This window comes from Oncorhynchus mykiss, chromosome 8, assembly GCF_013265735.2.
Source record: "Oncorhynchus mykiss isolate Arlee chromosome 8, USDA_OmykA_1.1, whole genome shotgun sequence".
NCBI lineage: Eukaryota > Metazoa > Chordata > Actinopteri > Salmoniformes > Salmonidae > Oncorhynchus > Oncorhynchus mykiss.
Window position 1 is genome coordinate 21,931,042 of NC_048572.1, and position 21,587 is coordinate 21,952,628.

Here is a 21,587-nt window from a genome sequence, read left to right on the forward strand (position 1 = left end):
AAGGGAGCTGCCAGTATTAACTAGTGCTTGCTGCTCTTGCGTTCTGTGTGAGGAGCGTTGAATAGAAGACGTGATGGATGAAGAATTAAAATGCCCCGTTTGCGGTTCTCTTTTCAAGGATCCTATTCTTTTACCTTGCTCGCACAATGTGTGTTTGGCGTGCGCCCGAAATATCATTGTACAGACCCCAGAAGGCGAAACACCACCGCATAACCGTGCCTCCAACTCGGACTACGATTATTTGGATATGGACAAAATGAGCATGTATAGTGAAACGGACAGCGGTTATGGATCATACACGCCGTGCCTCAAGTCTCCAAATGGGGTGAGGGTGTTTCCTCCGACTCTGGTGCACCGCCACTGCTCCATAACGTGTCCTCTCTGTCACCGTAGTGTCTCTCTGGATGAGCGGGGGCTGAGGGGCTTTCCACGTAACCGGCTACTGGAGGCGATCGTGTCTCGGTATCAACAGAGCCGCTCTGCCAACGTGAAATGTCAGCTATGTGACCGCAACCCTGTCGATGCCACTGTGATGTGCGAGCAGTGTGACGTGTTTTACTGCACACCTTGCCAGCAGCGATGCCACCCTTCCCGTGGACCGCTGGCCAAACATCGATTAGTGCCACCGACCCAATCGCCAGTTGCAGGAGGACAGCAGATGCCCACCGCCACCTTGCGCAAACAGGGAACATGTGCAGACCATGACACGGTGAACTTTAGCATGTACTGCATCAACTGCAAGACTCCAGTGTGCATGAAGTGTCTGGAGGGTGGCAAGCATGGGAGTCACGATGTAAAACCTTTAGTGGCCATGTGGAAACAGCACAAGGTAAGGATGGAGGTGGTGGGGATGTCTTGGCCATAATCCGCTGCTCTGTGCAGCATCACATCACCGATGTCATCAGTGCCATTTAAATCATACCAACAATTTACTGTAAGGGACAATTCATCCGTGGTAACCTATAGTAGGCCTAGCCAGCCAGCAACATTATAGCCTATTCACAGATTAATAAATAATTGGAGCCCACAAGTCTGACTCACTAGTGTCAGTTTACTAAACTTCAGTTTCTAGGCCAGATTTTCCCTGCCTACAGTACAGCTCTTGGTTTGTGAAAAGGTCACCAGTGCTGTGTAACATTCCCCATGGTTTTCTCAGCTCCCACTACATGGTGAAGAGGAGTAGGAGGCTGTGACTCAGAGCTGGGCTCTGCTCCTCCCAGGCATAGCATTTCTAAAGGCAGATTGTGGACTGAGAGATAGTAGAGTAGTACCCAATCACACACACATTACATTGAGCTATTACACAGCTATCACACATGAAATTAAATGCCTTTATCACCCTCAGAGCAAACTGGGTCACTAATCTCACATTTTGCATGATTGGGACTGTATGTATGCCCCACGACCTTCCTTCCATCCATCATTTACCAAACAGCATGCATCCGTCTTCCCACTCACCCTCACTGTTTAGAAGGGTTGCTCTGAGTTCAGTTCACTTTTATCACACTAGCCTACTGTCCCACAAAAGGACTGTGAAAATCACATAAGTGTGAAGCAGCATGTATAAGTAATGAGCCCTATAAATAAAAGATGCAGAAGCGCTTAGTCCATATATTTCCTGGGGTTGAGTGAGCTCAATTACACACCAGTACATTGTCCATTTTGTGTTTTTATGGCCAACATTCTGTATTGTCAAGAATGGGATGGTCAAATGAGCTCTTCTCAGGTTGGATGTGTGTGTGTGTGTGTGTGTGTGTGTGTGTGTGTGTGTGAGCGAACGAGAGAGAGATGGAATGGGAGTATGTGTTGATGAAGATGGGGAGGACATGATGTATTGGTCTGCTATTGTGGCAAATTATCTCTGTACTGTTGAAGTTACACTATCACTCTTCACACCTCTTCTTGAATGAGTCCACTGCACCAGACAGCTCCCCATGTCACTGCACATTTACATTGAAGTAATTTAGCATATGCTGTTATGCAGAGCAACATACTTTAGTGAGTGCATACATTTTCATACTGGTCCCCCATGGGAATTGAACCCACAGCCTTGGCATTGCAAGCACCATGCTCCACCAACTGAGCCCAAATGTAAACGAGCCCAAATGTATGAATGAGTCCACTACACCAGGCAGCCCTTCATGTCACTGTCACTAGGATGTAATTCTGTTGTGACATAGGGGACTAATTCACATCTGTTACTCACATTCTCATCCACAGCTCCAGATCCACCCTATGCTCTGACATGCTTTATCATTTGTCCTCCTCTAGGAGCTGACAGAAAACTCAATTGAACAGACTCAACAACCAGTCTGTTAGTTAGGGTAGGAAGGCCTGGAGATTGCAGTGTTGATAGGAGAGAGAGAGAAAGGCTGCTGGTCCAAGGTTTCTTTTATGACCACAGATGGATTGTGGCATGTGGCCCAGAGGCAATTGTCATCCTTCATGCTGCAGAGATCCTTCATGCTGATAATGGAGAGGCATGTGTGTGCTGACCGTCTGTGGACTGTGGAGAACATAATCAGCACTGAAAGTCCAACTACACACACACACACACACACACACACACACACACACACACACACACACACACACACCTCCTCTGCCGGACTGCTGCTGTCTCACTCCTCAAATCTGACCCACGTCCACTGGGAATGAGAGACTGTGTGTGTGTGTGTGTGTGAGCTCTTGTGTGGTGGGGTGTGTCTCTTATTACAGTGCTCAAGCTGTTGTATTGCACTTGGCTTGCTAGTGAGAATAACAATAAACCCCCATTAGTTTTTGTTGGACCTTCAGTTGTCAATCTTATCTTTCTATATGGGGATGCTTTTACAAAAATGATTTGAAAGTAATGTAAAGAAGGACATCGTTATGTTTATGTTATTTACAGTATGTCAAATGAAACAACGGAACACAAGGGACTGCCTTAGGGTATCAATTATATTTTTTCTCTCCTTTTACAGGCCTAACTGTGAGTTAGTGAAAAAAAATATTGCCAGGAATACATCATGAATATGTATTTACTAGAGGATAAACCACAGATGAGGGATTGGATGGTAAGTCACAGGGGTGTAGTTTCCTGTGAATGTCCTGTGGGCAGCCAAGCAGAGGCATCCAACGCCCCCCCCCCCCCCCCCCCCCCCCCCCTGCATGCACAATTCCAGGGCATTGCTCACTAGGCACCAGCAGGCAGACATGCGCAATCGGGCCCAAGTCCAGAAGGGCAGCTCGCCGATTGTTAAAACCAACTTTGTTTTGTCCTGAATTCCCAAATACTGCACATTATAAATAGCCACAAAGACTCTTTTAGGAGATTAGAGAAACCATGGTTCCTCTTTGTAGATACAGATGATACTGCAGCTGGAGACAGCTTGCTATGCTACCTCAGGCATACAGAAAAAGGGAGCCCCTCTCCCAGACCCAGTAATGGCGTTGGCTCCAGAATGTAGGTCATGTAAAGTACAGTATCTCCCATCCCATTGAATATGTGTGCTGCATAGTTCCTGATACACTAGGCTTGGTAAATGCTGTGATGAATAAACGTTTGGTGATGGGGGAGCCAGGGGTAAAAGGATGAGTGCGTATACTTTATGTGTGCAACTACTGTAACCAAAGGCATAGGAACAGGAACATTTTTGAGCTATTTTTAGAGGAGAGAATGAGTGCTTGGGCAAGACCTTTGTGAAGTGTGTGGACATGAGATTGTAGTGCTGTGCGCAAATACTGTAAGTGTTACCATGGCTACATAGTGGCAAGTTACCAGAATGTTGGAAAAAATTGGGATTAATAAATCCTAACTTTGTAAGTGTATGTAACAGGTTTTACAATATGTGTATCAAATCAAATCAAATTTATTTATATAGCCCTTCGTACATCAGCTGATATCTCAAAGTGCTGTACAGAGAAACCCAGCCTAAAACCCCAAACAGCAAGCAATGCAGGTGTAGAAGCACGGTGGCTAGGAAAAACTCCCTAGAAAGGCCATATTAATATCTCAAATAGCAGGAATAATTTATGATCAATGCTTTTCGATGTATTTAGCTACACAACTGAAAGCTGACTGACCCATAGTATGAAAAAATAATTAATTAATTATTCCTTGCAAGTGTAATTTGAACTGGGCTTTATGTCATGGAAATTGTCCATATTCTGCACGTTCATACATATATTAATGTAGCAAATCCTATCAATATTTGATATCTTGTTAAGGCGCTTCCTTTTAAGTATATAACATAACGTTATTACTATAACTACTGTTCACTGAAGGAGGGAAATGAGGTCAAAAATAGTACGGGGAGTCGCACTCTTGCGACTTCTGTTGAAAGATCTACAATCACAACTGACAAGGCCAATGAAATCTGCACCTCGCTGGAAGTCCGGCTGGAAGTCCGGCTTTCCACAGGTGATAAGTGTGAGGCTCAAATTCATTCCTTCAATTTAATACCGCTCTTCACCAAGCCCAGGAACAGACGGTGCGGGGCCAAACAGGTGTTGTACCTCCTTCAGGGAACAGTAGTTATAGTCATAAAGTTACGTTCCCTTTGTCAGTCAACTTCGGTAGAACATACTATGGGGAAATATAATCGCAACCCAAGCCGACCCCAACAGATACTAAATGAAACGGCCCATGGCAGACCACCCAGACCTGACCCCGCCAAATGCGGCAGTCTGGGTATTGCGCACACGGCACACTGCCTGGTGACTTTTCCCTATCCCAGCCATTAGCACACTGTGTGCTATACTGGGAGCAGTGAGATCCAAGCGATAAAATCTCACAAAGTGTGTGGTGATGCCCAACCTGCCCAACCAGCACAAATATCTTCTATAGTCAACCCTTTAAACAATGCTCAAGAAGCTGCCAGAGAGCCTCTCGGGTGGCGCAGTGGTTAAGGGCGCTATACTGCAGCGCCAGCTGCGCCACCAGAGACTCTAGGTTCACGCCCAGGCTTTGTCGTAACCGGCCGCGACCGGGAGGTCCGTGGGGCGACGCACAATTGGCCTAGAGTCGTCCGGGTTAGGGAGGGTTTGACCGGTAGGGAAATCCTTGTCTCATCGCGCACCAGCGACTCCTGTGGCGGGCCGGGCGCAGTGCGTGCTAACCAAGGTTGCCAGGTGCACGGTGTTTCCTCCGACGGCTAGCTTCCGGGTTGGATGGCGCTGTGTTAAGAAGCAGTGCGGCTTGGTTGGGTTGTGTATCGGAGGACGCATGACTTTCAACCTTCGTCTCTCCCGAGCCCGTACGAGAGTTGTAGCGATGAGGCAAGATAGTAGCTACTAAACAATTGGATACCACGAAATTGGGGAGAAAAAGGAGTAAAATTCAAAAAAAAAATCCCTGATGGAGTGGGCGTGTAATGTAAACCTGGCTCCTTACTGGTATATCCAGAAAATCCAGTGGGAGAGACGCTGCATAGAGAGCGTCCTGCCGCGAGCTGGATTAGCAAAAACAGACAAAAAGTTGGTCACATAAGCGGATATCCCGGTTACGTGCATAAAGCTCACACCGGACACAGGGCATGTAACCTTTGTTGCTCTTCAGAAGCAAAAAGGGAAATAGCTCAATAGCTAAGGACCTGTAGGACATAGCCATGACTTTCAGAGCGAAGGACGCATTTGGACACAACGCCAACTTAGAGTTTCCCGCGGCGAACTGAGTACAGGAAGGGTGTACGGAAAACGCATGGAGGTCCCCAACATGTTTAGGCAAAGCAATGAGCATGGAGGTTTTGTAGGAGAGGATTTTCAGATCCACCAATTCCAGAGGCTCAAAGGGGATGCACACAGTGCGTCCAAAACTAGCGCCAAGTCCGATGTGGGCGCAATAGGTTTAGAGATCGGTCTTTAGAGACCGGTTCTCTCTTTCAGGAACTGCACCACCAGGTTGCTCCCAGTGAGGTTCCGTCAATTCCCACATGACACGCTGAGACAGCGGCCATGTACACATTTAAAGTGGAGAATGCTTGAAAAGCTCCTGTAGGAACATCAGGATGTCCCTAAAAGAGCACTGAAAAGGAACAAGTCCTTTATCTTGGCACCAGAGCTCAAATGCATGCCACTTATACGCATACAGCCCTCTCATGGAGGGCACCCTTGCAGACTGAATGGTAACAATAACATTCTGAGGTAATTCTCTAGCCATGAAATTGGCCCTCTTAGGGGCCAGGCCCATAGGAACCAAATCTCTGGCCTCGGTGCCAAACCTGCCCTTGTGCCTTGGACATCTGGTCCATGTGCTACGGGAGTTTCCACGGGTCCCCGCCTAAAAAATGAACGTCTCTGCCTGGGCCACTGGAGAGCCACAAGAATCAATGGTAAGCACTCCTGGTGCACACACTCCAACGTGAGGTGAATCAGAACCACTGGCGGAAATGTGTAAAGGAGGTTCCAAGGCCACTGGTGCATCAGACTGTCCGTTCCCAATGGGGCACTTGGGTCCTTCATCGAGAAAAATGCTGAAAATGTCCCATACCTGGGAGAGAGGGTCCCACCTAGATAAAATATCTGCACCCCAGTAAAGGCAACTGGGGACATGCGTCACCCAAAGCAAAAGCATGTGCACACTTTTCCCCAGCAATAGGGAGTGAGTAAAGGTTAGGCGGGAGAGAGACAGTCTCTTCCCATCTGTTGATGCACGCCACCACTGAGATATTGTCGGTTCTGACCAGCACAAGCCAGCCCAACAAAAACTGGGGGAATCGCCTGAGTGCCAGATACTCTGGGTAATTGACATGCAATGCGCTCTGCACAGTGCGCTCTGCACAAGTGTCCATGCCCCCTGAATCGAGTTTCCATCTCCGCCGCTACCAGCCAATTGCTGTGAAAGCTGGTTGCTTGTGAGCATTCTGAGTTTATAGACTGAGGTCCTTGCTGAGGGCTTGTAGGTCTACAATGGGAACAAAAGGCCCATCTCTTTTCGTAACCAGGAATACCGGCCGTATGGACATAGGACCCACTCGGATTGCCTGCTTCTGGAGATGGGAGGATTTTTCCTCCCTCAAAATGGGCTCTGAGGCCTCGGAAACAGTCGATGTGATGACGTTGCATAAGCGTGGGGGATGCACAACAAATTGTAGCTTGATGTCACTGTTCCCATATTTACAATAACGGTCTACCCCGGCCAAACCCTAACTCAGACGACATTGGGAGTACCAATCTCGGCCGGTTGTGATACAGCCTGGAATTTAACCAGGGTCTGTGGTGAAGACCCTCTAGCACCATGACGCAGTGCCTTAGACCCCTGCGCCACTCGGAAGCCAGAAAGACTGTGCTTCCGTGAGACTGTTTGCCAAGCTTGGGGGCACTGTTGTCACAGTAATGTTTTTGCGGAGGGGCACACTGGTCATGGCCCCTTGCTCCGGGGGTTACCCCAGCCAAGTGCTCAGGGGGCTACTTTTTCATTGGAGGTGTGCGCAAAACCGGTTTCCTTCACTCCCTCCAACTCTAGGACCTGAAAATAGGAATGGGGTTGCCATAATGCTGGGGAAAGCTAGTAAATTTGACTTGCCAGAAGTTAAGCTAGCTTGCCGACTTTCACCAGGAGGCTTTTTTAGCATAAGCTAGGCTAGCTTGCGTCTTTGACCTCAGCGCGGTCCGTTTAGAATAACCAAGCAATTTAACACTACATACGGTATACTAAACAAGAGCGCTAACCCAGCAACACCACTGTGGCGAGCCAGGAATAGTTAGTAATAGCTAGCTTGCCTCAGATAGTTAGCCAACCTGGCTAGCATGCTATGCAGGGCTCATTTAGCTAGTCCGGTCTCGAAAGTCCACGTAGGACCGTATCACTGAGGTGGGACCGGACCCTTCATCAACAAGTCTGGGAAGAGAAGCAAGCAGTGCTTGACCGAGGCAGACACAGGTGGCGGGGGGTACACACCAAACCTGGCTGCGCTCTCTTTTTCGAGTAGCCTCCCGTAACTGGCATCAGAGTGCACAAGAGCCGGGTGCAGGCAAATTACATTTGCTCCCACCACCTAATCCGTCTCTGCTTCCTGTACCTCGGTCCAAGCTGAGGTACTGGCTTTCGGGAAAGGAAAGTCGCCATCAGTAATTCCAAGCTTCCTCAAGAATGATACATGTCCTTCCAGGGAGTTTGTACACAGTACGTGGCAATGCAAACACAAACTGTGTGCATTCTCTGTGATGCTGTACTGAGCTGGCTGTGCTGTGCAGCACTGTGCTGTGCTGGCTGTCGTGGACATGCTGTTGAGCGTTAGTCGGTCGTGGAGCAGCAGTGTGCCATACGGCCAGAGGATTTGTGTGAGGCTGAGCTGGGGAGGGAGATTGGTTCTGCTCTCATCCAGATGTGGAGCGCTAATGACACAGCTGCTGAGAGAGGGAGAAAGGGGAGGAGGTGGAGACAAAAAGAGAGGGGAAACAAAAAAGGAGATGGAGGCGATAAGAATCTAAGCTATTCCTCCAGGAGTGTCCCTAAAGACCCATTTGAAATCATGGCCAACACCGCAGATGAGCGCTGCAGCTTTGCATCGTCTTACCCAGATCCCCAAACACTGGGCTGGAAATGAATAGCTATGTTCCTCCACTGTTGAAAGTCTCTGCTCTTGAATGTCATGCACATTACTTAAGAGTTCTCTCTCTAATGACATTACTGGGTCTCTTCATTGCATTCATTGCATCAGATAATAAGAGAGGAAGGATGCTGCTGGCTGCCCTCTCTCTATGCTTCACGGAATTGTGGCTGAATGACGACATGGATATTCAGCTAGCGGGATACACGCTGCACCGGCAGGATAGAACAGCACACTCCGGTAAGACGAGGGGGGGGGGGACGGTCTGTGCATATTTGGAAACAACAGCTGGTGCAGGAAATCTAAGGAAGTCTCTAGATTTTGCTCGCCTGAAGTAGAGTATATTGTGATAAACTGCAGGCCACACTACTTGCCTAGAGAGTTCTCAGCTATACATTTCGTGGCTGTTTATTTACCACCACAGGCAGATGCTGGCACTAAGACCACACTCAGTCAGCTGTACAAGGAAATAAGCAAACAGGAAACCACTCACCCAGAGGCGGCGCTCCTAGTGGCCGGAGACTTTAATGCAGGGAAATTTAAATCAGTTCTACCAAATCTATATCAACATGTTAAATGTGCAACCAGTGGAAAGAAATTCTAGATCACCTGTACTCCACACCCAGAGACGCGTACAAAGCTCTCCCTCGCCCTCCATTTGGTAAATCCGACCACAACTCTATCCTCCTGATTCTTGCTTACAAGCAAAAATTAAAGCAGGAAGCACCAGTGACTCGGTCTATAAAGAATGGTCAGATGAAGCAGATGCTAAACTACAGGACTGCTTTGCTATCACAGACTGGAACATGTACTGGGATTCTTCCGATGACATTGAGGAATACACCACATCAGTCACTGGCTTTATCAATAAGTGCATTGAGGACGTCGTCCCCACAGTGACTGTATGTACATACCCCAACCAGAAGCCATGGATTACAGGCAACATTCACACTGAGCTAAAGGGTAGACCTGCCGCTTTCAAGGTGCGGGACACTAACCCGGAAGCTTACAAGAAATCCTGCTATGCCCTGCGACGAACCATCAAACAGGCAAAGTGTCAATACAGGGCTAAGATTGAGTCATACTACACCGGATCCGACGCACGTCTTATGTGGCAGGGCTTGCAAACTATTACAGACTACAAAGGGAAGCACAGCCGCGAGCTGCCCAGTGACACGAGCCTACCAGACAAGCTAAATCACTTATATGCTCGCTTCGAGGCAAGCAACACTGAGGCATGCATGAGAGCATCAGCTGTTCCGGACGACTGTGTGATCACACTCTCCAAAGCCGACGTGAGTAAGACCTTTAAACAGGTCAACATTCACAAGGCTGTGAGGCCAGACGGATTACCAGAACGTGTGCTCCGGGCATGTGCTGACCAACTGGCAGGTGTCTTCACTGACATTTTCAACATGTCCCTGATTGAGTCTGTAATACCAACATGCTTCAAGCAGACCACCATAGTCCCTGTGCCCAAGAACACAAAGGCAACCTGCCTAAATGACTACAGACCCATAGCACTCACGTCTGTAGCCATGAAGTGCTTTGAAAGGCTGGTAATGGCTCACATCAACACCATTATCCCAGAAACCCTAGACCCACTCCAATTTGCATACTGCCCAAACAGATCCACAGATGATGCAATCTCTATTGCACTCCACACTGCCCTTTCCCACCTGGACAAAAGGAACACCTATGTGAGAATGCTGTTCATTGACTACAGCTCAGCATTCAACACCATAGTACCCTCAAAGCTCATCACCAAGCTAAGGATCCTGGGACTAAACACCTCCCTCTGCAACTGGATCCTGGACTTCCTGACAGGCCTCCCCCAGGTGGTGAGGGTAGGTAGCAACACATCTGCCACGCTGATCCTCAACACTGGAGCTCCCCAGCGGAGAGTGCTAAGTCCCCTCCTGTACTCCCTGTTCACCCACGACTGCATGGCCAGGCACGACTCCAACACCATCATTAAGTTTGCTGACGACACTACAGCAAACAGGAAACCTTGCCTGATCACCGACAATGACGAGTTAGCCTATAGGGAGGAGGTCAGAGACCTGGCCAGGTGGTGCTAGAATAACAACCCATCCCTCAATGTAACCAAGACTAAGGAGATGATTGGGGAATACAGGAAAAGGAGCACCGAGCACGTCCCCATTTTCATCGACAGGGCTGTAGTGGAGCAGGTTGAGAGCTTCATATTCCTTGGTGTCCACATCAACAACACACCAAGACAGTTGTGAAGAGGGCACGACAAAGCCTATTCCCCCTCTGGAAACTAAAAAGATTTTGCATGGGTCCTGAGATCCTCAAAAGGTTCTACAGCTGCAACATCAAGAGCACTGGTTGCATCACTGCCTGGTACGGCAAATGCTCGGCCTCCGACCGCTTCAAAAGGTAGTGCATCCAGGACCACTACACCAGGCGGTGTCAGAGGCAAAAGGCCCTAAAAATTGTCAAAGACCCCAGCCACCCCAGTCATAGACTGTTCTCTCTACTACCGCATGGCAAGCGGTACCGGAGTGCCAAGTCTAGGACAAAAAGGATTCTCAACAGTTTTTACCCCCATAAGGCTCCTGAACAGGTAACCAATGATTACCCAGACTATTTGCATTGTGTGCACCCCCCAACCCCTCTTTTACGCTGCTGCTGCTACTCTCTGTTTATCATATATGCACAGTCACTTTAACTATACATTCATGTACATACTACCTAAATTGGCCCGACCAACCAGTGCTCCCGCACATTGGCTAACCGGGCTATCTGCATTGTGTCCCACCACCCGCCAACCCCTCTTTTTACGCTTCTGCTACTCTCTGTTCATCATATATGCATAATCACTTTAACGATACCTACATGTACATACTACCTCAATAAGCCTGACTAACAGGTGTATATAGCCTTGCTACTCTTTTTTCAAATGTCTTTTTACTGTTGTTTTATTTCTTTACTTACTTTACCCCCCCCCCCCCCCCCCCCCCACACACACACACACACACACATTTTTTTCTTTTTGCACCATTGGTTAGAGCCTGTAAGTAAGCATTTCACTGTAAGGTCTACCTACACCTGTTGTATTCGGCACATGTGACAAATAAACTTTGATTTGATTTGTTGACAGGAAAAAGGATGTCTCTCCCCCCTTTTTTTCTGGTACATTTGTATAATTATGAATTGGATTCCTCTTTGAAGAATAGAGCCTCACCTTTCATCTTATAACCCGTATTAATCATTACTTCACAACAGGTGTTTCTTCCTGCCATAGCTCACCTGTCATCCTTAGTGACAGTGAAGGGGTTATGTAGGTCATCTACCACTGAGGCTGTAATCCATCTCTACAAATGAGATCGCTACCACTTCTGAGCCACATGAGGACAATATCCAGAACTTAATTATAACATGAAGTTTAGTATTAGCTCATAAAGAAAAACTGGATCTTACAATGGGGGCTCATGACAAGACCGATAAAACCTTGAAGATATGGCTCCCTTGGTCATTTCTTCATGTTGAGCAGTAGCATCCTTCCTTACCATATTGAATCCAACTCTCCCATACAACACTGTCAGGATAAACAAGCACAACCCAGTGAAAGGACATTAATTGGTGTTGTGCAGGAGGTTGCTATGTGGCAGGCTCTGTCCCCATAGGAGGGCCCCCGGACCCCTCCCCCTGACCCCCGGAGGTCACCCAGACACAGTGTCACAGTATAGAGAGAAAGGGCTTAGCAGACATACACTGGCCTGGCAATGCCCCCTTGTCTTGTCCTATCTGTCTGGGGCTGTGACTCGGGCCCTGGTGGAAAGAAACAGCAAAGAGGAGGGGAATCACTCATCCCCTTGTTAGCGGTGCAGACAGACAGCTTGTTTTGCCAGATGGCTTGATTTGCGGCCCTCTTGAACCTACGCACATAGCCCACAGGCCCAGCCCCAGAGAAGCCCTACAGGGAGGCCCAGAGGAAAAGGAGCAGGTGGGAGGAGCGGGGGGGGGGGGGGTGTTATTGGATCCTGGCCAGATTGATCACAGCAGGGTTGGTTTACACCATGATTACCCATCACTCATGGGCCATGAGCCTCAGCACAGAGCAGATCTGGTGAAAGATAGAGAAATAAATGATTATAGGACTACAAGGTGAGGGCTTGACTTCTACACATGGCTTTGAGGTGCTCGTTTGAATCTCCTTGATTATTATGACGAAAGAGGTCATGTGGGTGGGCTTGAGTGAAGTGTTTATTAGTTGTTTGCATCATCGCTGGTACTGTACTGAGTATTTCGTCACTGGTACTGCCCCAGGCTTTAATCTTAACATGTTAGAGAAGTGACATGGAGAGTTATTGCTCAGAAGTGGCTGCATTCTCAAACTCATTCAATTGAAATGTCTGCATAGATTGTATTTTTATTTTTATTTTGGATGATTAATTGTGTGTTTTTGATTCACAGTGTCAACTGTCCCAAGCTTTGAATGGTGTGTCAGATAAAGCCAAGGATGCCAAGGAATTTCTGGTGCAGTTGAAGAACATGCTTCAGCAGATACAGGTAGCATTGGGTCTTGCAGATCCAATTGAAATATCCACATGTATTGAAATAGAATACTGTTATTTCTGTCCTATATCAATTTAACTTGTATTCCCCATAAACGACTTACCTGTAGTCAACTTTGTAGATCAAGGGTATACAGATGCTCAACAAATACTTAAAAGAAAGAAGAAATAAGCTCCAGATTCATACAATGTCACTTTCTGGAATCTTTTTATTATGCAGGAAACTTGTGGGGACTATAAAAGGTTTTTATTTATTTTTAGGCTGGCACTACATATAATGCACTTCTTGTCGCTCAGCGGGTACAAAGGTATCTGTTTGTGACCACGCTCACAGCTGAAGCAGGAGAGGGCTGCTGTGCCACTCTAATCAGCACGGCAACGCTGTCCACAGAGACTGCCCCAGACAATCGCAGCTTTTATACTGCACTTCCATGTCTTATCAGTCGCAGCAATGCTGTCTATTGTCAAAGACCCCCCCCTTGTTTTTACACTGCTGCTACTTGTGGTTTATTATCTATGCATAGTCACTTCACCCCTACCTACATGTACAAATTACCTCAACTAACCCTGTACCCTGCACACTGACTCAATACTCGTACCCCCTGTATATAGCCCTGTTATTGTTATTTTATTGTGTTACTTTTTATAATTTTTTACTTTAGTTTATTTAGTAAATATTTTCTTAACTATTTATTGAACTGCATTGTTAGTTAAGGGCTTGTAAGGAAGCATTTCACAGTAGGTTCTACACCTGTTTGGTGCATGTGGCATGTACTGTATTTTGTGCATGTGACAAATCAAATGTGATTTATTAAGACTCTTATTTTCGGTTTGAGAGGATTGTATTTGAGTAAAATCCCAGCTCTGCTCATCCTTGAACTGAGTGCAAAGTGTTTCTAGATTAGAATTCTCTATCTCAGGCCTCATCTACTCTCACATAAATGATTGATATACAGTGTCGATGATGGATGATTTAACAGGAGTCAGCGTGGTGTCAGAATATGCAGTCCGGTGGTGTCCTTGCCCCCTGTCTCTCTGTGTCTCGCCCTAGCGCCCTGTACCTCCCTGTTCTGTCATTAAGCGATGTGTTGTGTTCCTGGCAGGAAAATGGGGTGGAGTTCGAGGCCTGCCTGGTGGCTCAGTGTGACGCCCTTATTGAGGCTCTGACGCGGCAGAAAGCCAAGCTCCTCACCAAGGTTACCAAAGAGAGGGAGTACAAGCTCAAGGTGGGTCAGTGGGTCTGATCTGATGGACGCTCCAACAGCTTGATGGGTGGGAACGTCATGTTGACTGCAGTCTCACACACCAGACCAAGCTTGGATTATACTGTGCACAATTAGCCTGGGGACCAAGTTATGTTGGCTGTAATGTACAGATGGCATCATTCAGTTCGGTGAATGGTTTATGGTTTATTGATAACAATAATCACAGTACTCTCTCTGCATCAAATATGTTAACATGACTTTGCACACTTAAAAAATATGATCAATAGATAACTGTTATTCATAATACAACTCTGAGTAGTGATAGACTCAGCTGTCAGCTCTCTCTAGCAACAAAGGGCATCCAGGGTTGTGCACTTGTTTTGGCCTAGGTCGAGGTGCATCTGGACCCAGGTCTCTTTCCTCTCCTCCCCCTGTCCTCTCCTTCTGAAGCCCCAGCTGAGGGGTGGGCCTTGGCCTGTAGGCTGGCTGGCGTTAAGCTCTCAGTGGGTCACATGGATCCATGCCCAGGCTCAACGTGCCCGGCTGGAGGATTGGGGCTTCAGAGGACAGCTGTTGTGTTTATCAGGGCTGGAGCTGAAGAGCAGCTAGGACTGCTGCAGCATCACACAGCAGAAAAAAGGGTCTTTTCATTTCACTTTGATTAAGGCCATCAAACTAATGTGCCCTTTTCAGAAGATTACAAAATAAGAGTTTTATGGACTTTAGTTCACGGCCATATGGTAAAGTCAGTAACTGGACTGTAAATAGCAGTTGTTGGGCTTTTACCAAACTACTGTCGTGACAGCATTTGGTGTCCATTACATTTGATCTCCTACAGTGTGGTGGAGATGGATGGGGGTGATAAGCGGTAAGCTACTTTATATCAGCTACAAGACAATGATCCCTGACTGAAAATATTTCAGCTATCACGCAGCTGTTTCTATCATCAAAGGCACAAATATCTTATTTTTTATAATGTAATCCCAACATCGGGGCATTTGTTTCCCCCTGTTCAATCGTCAAGTGTTGTGTTAGTTTGTGTCGGTGAACGTCATTTTCTACTCTAATTAATTTCTTCCGAGCCAGTAGTCTGTCGGCTGTGTTTTTATCAGTGGCCTCTTTCGCCACGCTACACATTCCCAAGGAGAGAGTAATGTCATGTGATTCGTGACAGTCTAGTCCAGGCATAATCCATAGAATGCTGGATTGTTATTGTTTTCATGTTGCGTGATGTGAGGATTATACAGTCAATTCAATCTGAGTTGTTACAGTTATTTACTGCCCATTCATTATCATTGGATAGATATGACAATTCCTGACTGTCCTCTGGTGTGTTTATATTTGTGTGATATTTTATTCAATCTAACCTTTCGGAATGCTAATTTTATGCTTATTTTATTAAATTAAGATCCAGTTGAATAGTTTATGAGCATTTAAGTAATTATGGGCCTATTGCCTGAATGTGTCAGTGACTTAATCAAATTATTTATTGGATACGTTTGGAATTTTAAGGCTTGATTTGATAATAGAGTGATTAACTGCTTTGAAATTAATCTACCTTGTATGACCTTTTCATTATAATCTGATAGTCATATTTTTTTCCTGAAAATGCAAAGATGAGTTGAACACATGAGCAGGTATAAGTGGTCTACCCAAAAAATGGCTCATAAAATGGTGACAGTCCACTGAATTTCAATTAGCTGTGAATGAATGGCTTTGACACTCACCCAAATTCCTTTTCCCCAGTGCTCTATGGGGAGGGGGAAGCACACAGAGTCAAACATGTGGTTTCCATATGTTTGATGCGTTTGATACCGCTCCATTTATTCCATTCCAGACATTACAATGAGCCTGCCCTCCTATAGCTCCTCCCACCAGCCTCCTCTGATGTGCAACTACTCTTCCTGGGGTCCACGTGTGTGTGTGTGTGTGTGTGTGTGTGTGTGTGTGTGTGTGTGTGTGTGTGTGTGTGTGTGTGTGTGTGTGTGTGTGTGTGTGTGTGAAATGCCTGCCCAGTGTTAATATGACATTAAAGGGTGCCTGTCTGTGTCCTTCTGGCTTCTCATGTGTTGTGTTCAGGTGGTGCGTGACCAGATCACTCACTGCACTATGAAGCTACGTCAGACTACAGGCATGATGGAGTACTGTCTGGAGGTGATCAAAGAGAACGACCCCAGCGGCTTCCTGCAGGTACAGTAGTGATGTATGGAAGGATAGATGAATGGGTCAGGAGCTCTGCTAGTAGAAGGTTATGGATGAGGCTATCCTTGCTGCCTGCCGGTCTGCCTCTCACGCAGAGAAAACTTCCCTCAGATGTCCCTGTCTCCTACTGGGCTATAAATGCTAAGACCAAATAGAGGAGACCTTTGAAGAACTGCTTATATCTTTTACTATACTTATAAATATTGATTGAGTACATATGATAAGTTTGTAGAAAGATGTGAATACATGTTTTTGTTGTTGGCGAAGTGTGGATGAAGATATTGATACTTGATAGGTCATTCCAAACCATTTCTCATTGGCTTGCACTAATACAGATTAACGTGATACTGAATGTTGGTATGTGACACCCTCATCTAGGTGACTTGTCATATTTAGTTCCCCACACCATTAGCCGGAAGCCATTGATTCTCCTGGTCTTTTGATAGGAGTGGTCTGAATCAGATGAAATAGAGTGGAAAGACTATTTTCTGGGAATCGATGCTTATCTCCTCCCTTCAAATTTGTATGAAGTATTGATTGTACAGTTTATTATACCCCTTGGAACAAAATCTGTGCTCTGTACATAAAAGCTTGTATAAATTCTTACAAAAGCTCTGCAAGTAGCATGAAAGCTGGTACCCTACAGCAGTGATTCCCAACCAGGTGTACTAGAACCCCAGGGGGTACTCGGCCCATCCACAGGGGGTACTTGAGAAGACTCCTGAGTCCACTGGGCTACTGGTAAAATGCACATGAGGGGGTACTTCAGGGGCACTTTGCGCAGAGCCAAATTCAGTTGTTGGTGTAGTAACTGAATAAGGTTGGGAACCAGTGCCCTACAGGGTTATTCCTAAATGCAGCACATTTCCTGCTGGCATTTTTCCAGAAGCACAAAGCCTCGAATAAATCATAAAAAGCCAACCATATTGCGCTCTGTAATAGTATATTTACTATGTAGATTCATGTTTTAGGGGAGTTGTATCTTCTTTGATGCTAAACCCTCCTGCTGTGTGTGTGTCTGTGTAGATCTCCGATGCGCTGATCAAACGTGTGACATCGTCTCAGGACCAGTGGGTCAAAGGGGCTCTGGAGCCCAAGGTGGGCCCTGAGTTTGACCTGACCCTGAACACCGACCCCCTGCTTCAGACCATAATACAGCTGGACTTTGTCCAGAGCAAAGGTACCCAATCTATGTAACGTTTTAATCCGTTTTATACGTCATATTCATATACTTGCTACAGTTTGTATAGTGTGAGTCTATTCATACACATTTAATATATTGTTACATTGTTAAGGACAGTTCGAAATTTACTGGGGGGGGGGGCTGGTCCAACTCAAGTTGTCATGAAAAACAAATGCACCCCTCCCCAAAGTTTTCACATGACCCTTCCCTTGTACTGTAAAATAAATTGAACACCCTCCCCCTGCATAGAATTAACTCGAAATAATGTTTAAGACCACAAATAACAATAACTGTAGCAACCATGTATTTATAAACGTGGATATCTACTTTACCACTTCAGCATGCTTTTGTGGAACAGTCGATGCCACGCAGGGCTACGGGCCAGAATGTTGAGGGTTCGCCGACCACCACAGACGAGCTCCCTCTCCCTGTCTGTTTCATTACACAACGATCGGAGCCTGGTGCAGACAATGATCAGCTAGGGGGAAATCTGATTTCAAACATTTTGATGCCATATTTATAATTATATAAAATATATGCAACAAATCTTAGGTTTCTGTGCCAATGCACCACACAACCAATAAGCAAAGCATACAGACTTCGGGCACTTCAATATCATGGTTTCTGTTTTCAACACCACAATAAATAGACTATATCAATCTGGACAAACAGAATACATCCCTCCCTCTTGTAGGCTTACCCTGTATTAAAGACTTGGCTTGAAAAAAGCAGAATGTCATTAAACATTTTGATGTTTTGTAACAGATGTCTCTTTCCATTCATCAATTGGCCGCTGCAGTTTGGATTGATTGATTGATAGATTTTGTCAGTTAAAAAAAGACATATACTGTACACAAAGATTTTTTTTTAAAGTGACCAGCATTTCACAATAAAGTCGGCAACTTATTTCCATTGTGGTCCCTATCTGTTTACATAAATACTATACAATTACATAAATACAGACACATTACAGAGATAGACCAAAAAAATGCTCAACCTCCAGATGAGTGTGAAGGGGGAGTTTAAGTACAATTCTCTCAAGCTATTCCTTGTGTTTCGATGAAATCACATCGGTGTCGTAGCTCCGGCATATCTCTCTCTGAGAGAGCATATAGCATATGCAAAACTTTAAAGCCTACTTTTTTGAGGGGGGTTTAGGCTACTTTCCTGAAATAAATCATTGTTCACCTCACGGTTCAGCTGTCAGAGATTTTAGTGTAAAATGTATCAGGGCATTGCATGCCCGCTGTATTATATTCATATTTAAATAAATAAGTTTAGGCCTAACCCCAGAGAGAGAGATATGCCGATGCTTCGACATTGATGTGATTTCTTTATGTCAGATGGCTACTGCGTCTGCTATACAGATATAGACCTACATAAGGAGGGTAATTAGTAAAAAATTTATCCATCAATGTTGTATAAAGATAAGCATTATATTGTTAGATTATAGGAGTAGTTCTGGTAGGGCTGAAACTGTCTTCCTCAAGTTCAGCTTTCGGAGTCAGTTGGAGAGCTTAAAAGCCACACCATACTAAACCTTCACAAACGTTTCTAAACTTTATTAGGTTAATATCAAAAGTAAGTCGAGCCATTCTTTATAGCAAAAACACGAGCAGATGAGTGAATGTAAACCAGGGACTAAAGGCACTACCCTCCCCTATGCCCCTCAAAAAACACACAACCCTCCCCAAAGCAAAACAAAAAAGTTTGATAACCCTCCCCTAACCCTCCCCCCAGTGAATTTCAATCTGTCCCTTAGATTTCAGTGGACTCATCTTTTAAGTGTCCTGACTGTACTGTGTTTTTGTATGGCTGTTCATCAGTTCAGCAGATACTCTTTTGTCTCTTGTGAAATGCATAATCTGTACTCATTCTGTGCTTAATTGCTTGGTGAAGTGGTAGAAACGTTTTTGCAAAACTGACCAGAAAGGTGTCCATGTTTTACAATCCAAATGCTTGGCTGATGTGACCAAGTTCACTATTCTGAGTATACTATGTGTCCACAGCTATTTTGCCATTAGTCTATTTAACCATGCAACGAAATATTATGCTTGAGTAAATCTGAGGAAGATTTGTAGTGTATATCCCCTGGCAATGTCCTAGAATACCAGAATATATTTTTTTATAAACTAATATGTATTTCAGTTCGCTTCAACACTTACTGAAGCAGACAAGATTTTCCCTTACTCAGTTGCCAACTCAGTCTGGCCCAAATAAAAAGTAATGTAAAACAAATGTGATTTTGAACCCATGAGGAGTTGAACCAGCATTCTCTTGAGAAAGCACTGCAGTTGATCAGTTCCACTATGTTGCAAAATAACTCAAGCATCACACATGAACAAATGTCCAATATCGTGTTTCAGATATTCAGGAGACTCCATTATTGAAACAAATGCATGCAGGTGGACTGAAAGACACGGAGAGCTCAGGAGGTATTTCAGAGCTGCTATATGATCATCCAAATCCAAGTTGTCCCCTTTTCCTCCTTGAGACCTGCCAGCCCACACCAGGCCACCACGCTAAGGGGCATAGAGTGGTCCCGATTGTGCTCTCTTCCCATGCATGTTTTACCCTTTACACTCTTCCCTTTTAAATTTGACACCTGCCTGACAACAACCACTATCACCGCTACTTATCCATGCAGTGATCGATGTTAACTCCTCTATGGTGTTCCTGCCATCCGTTTTTATTCCAGTGGAGTCTGCCACGGTGCCCCCGGCCCCCCTGCTGCAGCTGGAGAAGTGCTGCACCCGCAACAACAGTGCCACCCTGGCCTGGAGGGTCAGTGTGTCCCCTAGCAACCCCATTGAAGGCTACGTCCTGGAGCTGGACGACGGCAACGGGGGTCAATACAGGGTCAGATAATACTTCATATATTAGAGACGGTGTGTGTCGTCATGTCCGACGCTCCATGTAGTCTGACACTAGGATGGAGCGCTTCACGCTCTGCTGTTTTAACAGTAGATTTAGTCAAAGAATTGAATACTTTAATCAAAGAAAGTTGATGCTCATTATGCAATGCAAGGAATCTATGGGAAATATTTTATTTAGCCAAGATTATTTCAATATGTGTAATACATTTCCACTGTAATTATATGTGGAGTAAATTTCCCCTATAGACAACAGTTGTCACCTCTACGGAATCTTTTATTATTCATAGTGCTTATGCTGGAGTCAGAGCTCTAACTAACGCCAGAAGGTCCTGTGCTGTACTGTATATCTGCATGTCCTAGGAGGTGTATGTAGGGAAGGAGACCGTGTGCACCGTGGACGGCCTACACTTCAACAGTTCCTACAACGCCAGAGTCAAGGCCTACAACTCCACCGGGGTGGGGCCCTATAGCAAAACTGTGGTGCTGAAGACATCTGACGGTGGGTCTTCTTTCTGTCTTCTCTCTCTGTGGACCTAACTGTAGACATGAAAGGGAAGACCACTCTCTGACTGGGGACCAGGGGACGGCAGGCTTAATTAGTACCCGGGGTGCAGTATGATACTCTGTATTCAGCACTGCTGAGCCAAAATAGTCCTCTGGGACATCCAGGCCTGCTGTTTGCCGGCAGTGCCTCTCCCTTCCATCAACCAGCAACACTCTTGTTTTTGTCCTAAATGCAATGGCATCCCGATCCCACTTTAATGGAAGGTGACTCTGAGGAATGCCACCTGCTCGGCATCTGACCGTAAGGCACTACAGAGGGTAGTGTGTATGGCCCAGTACATCACTGGGGCCAAGCTTCCTGCCATCCAGGACCTATATAATAGGCAGTGTCAGAGGAAAGCCCATACAATTGTCAGAGACTCCAGTCACCCAAGTTATAGGCTGTTTTTTCTGCTACCGCACAGCAGGCGGTACCAGAGGGCCAAGTCGAGGATCGAAAGGCTACTTAACAGCTTCTACCCCCAAGCCATAAGACTGCTGAA

At 45.9% G+C, this 21,587-nt stretch overlaps 1 protein-coding gene across 6 annotated transcripts in view; it reads left to right on the top strand.

Moving 5' to 3' along the window:
- Positions 1–21,587, top strand: part of LOC110529607 (E3 ubiquitin-protein ligase TRIM9) — a 27,624-nt gene continuing 6,037 nt past the window's right edge. For 5 of the 6 annotated variants that reach the window (XR_005052834.1, XM_036985031.1, XM_036985035.1 and 2 more), the window contains exons 1-8: positions 1–829; positions 12,975–13,070; positions 14,179–14,301; positions 16,360–16,470; positions 17,509–17,662; positions 20,032–20,100; positions 20,364–20,524; positions 20,902–21,040. Coding sequence is in view for 5 of the 6 variants with exons in the window: in XM_036985031.1 (XP_036840926.1) it covers positions 74–829; positions 12,975–13,070; positions 14,179–14,301; positions 16,360–16,470; positions 17,509–17,662; positions 20,032–20,100; positions 20,364–20,524; positions 20,902–21,040 (1,609 nt within the window). In the remaining variant the exon portion in view is untranslated. The remainder of the gene's footprint in view (positions 830–12,974; positions 13,071–14,178; positions 14,302–16,359; positions 16,471–17,508; positions 17,663–20,031; positions 20,101–20,363; positions 20,525–20,901; positions 21,041–21,587) is intronic. The other variant, XM_036985032.1, reaches the window with a different exon arrangement.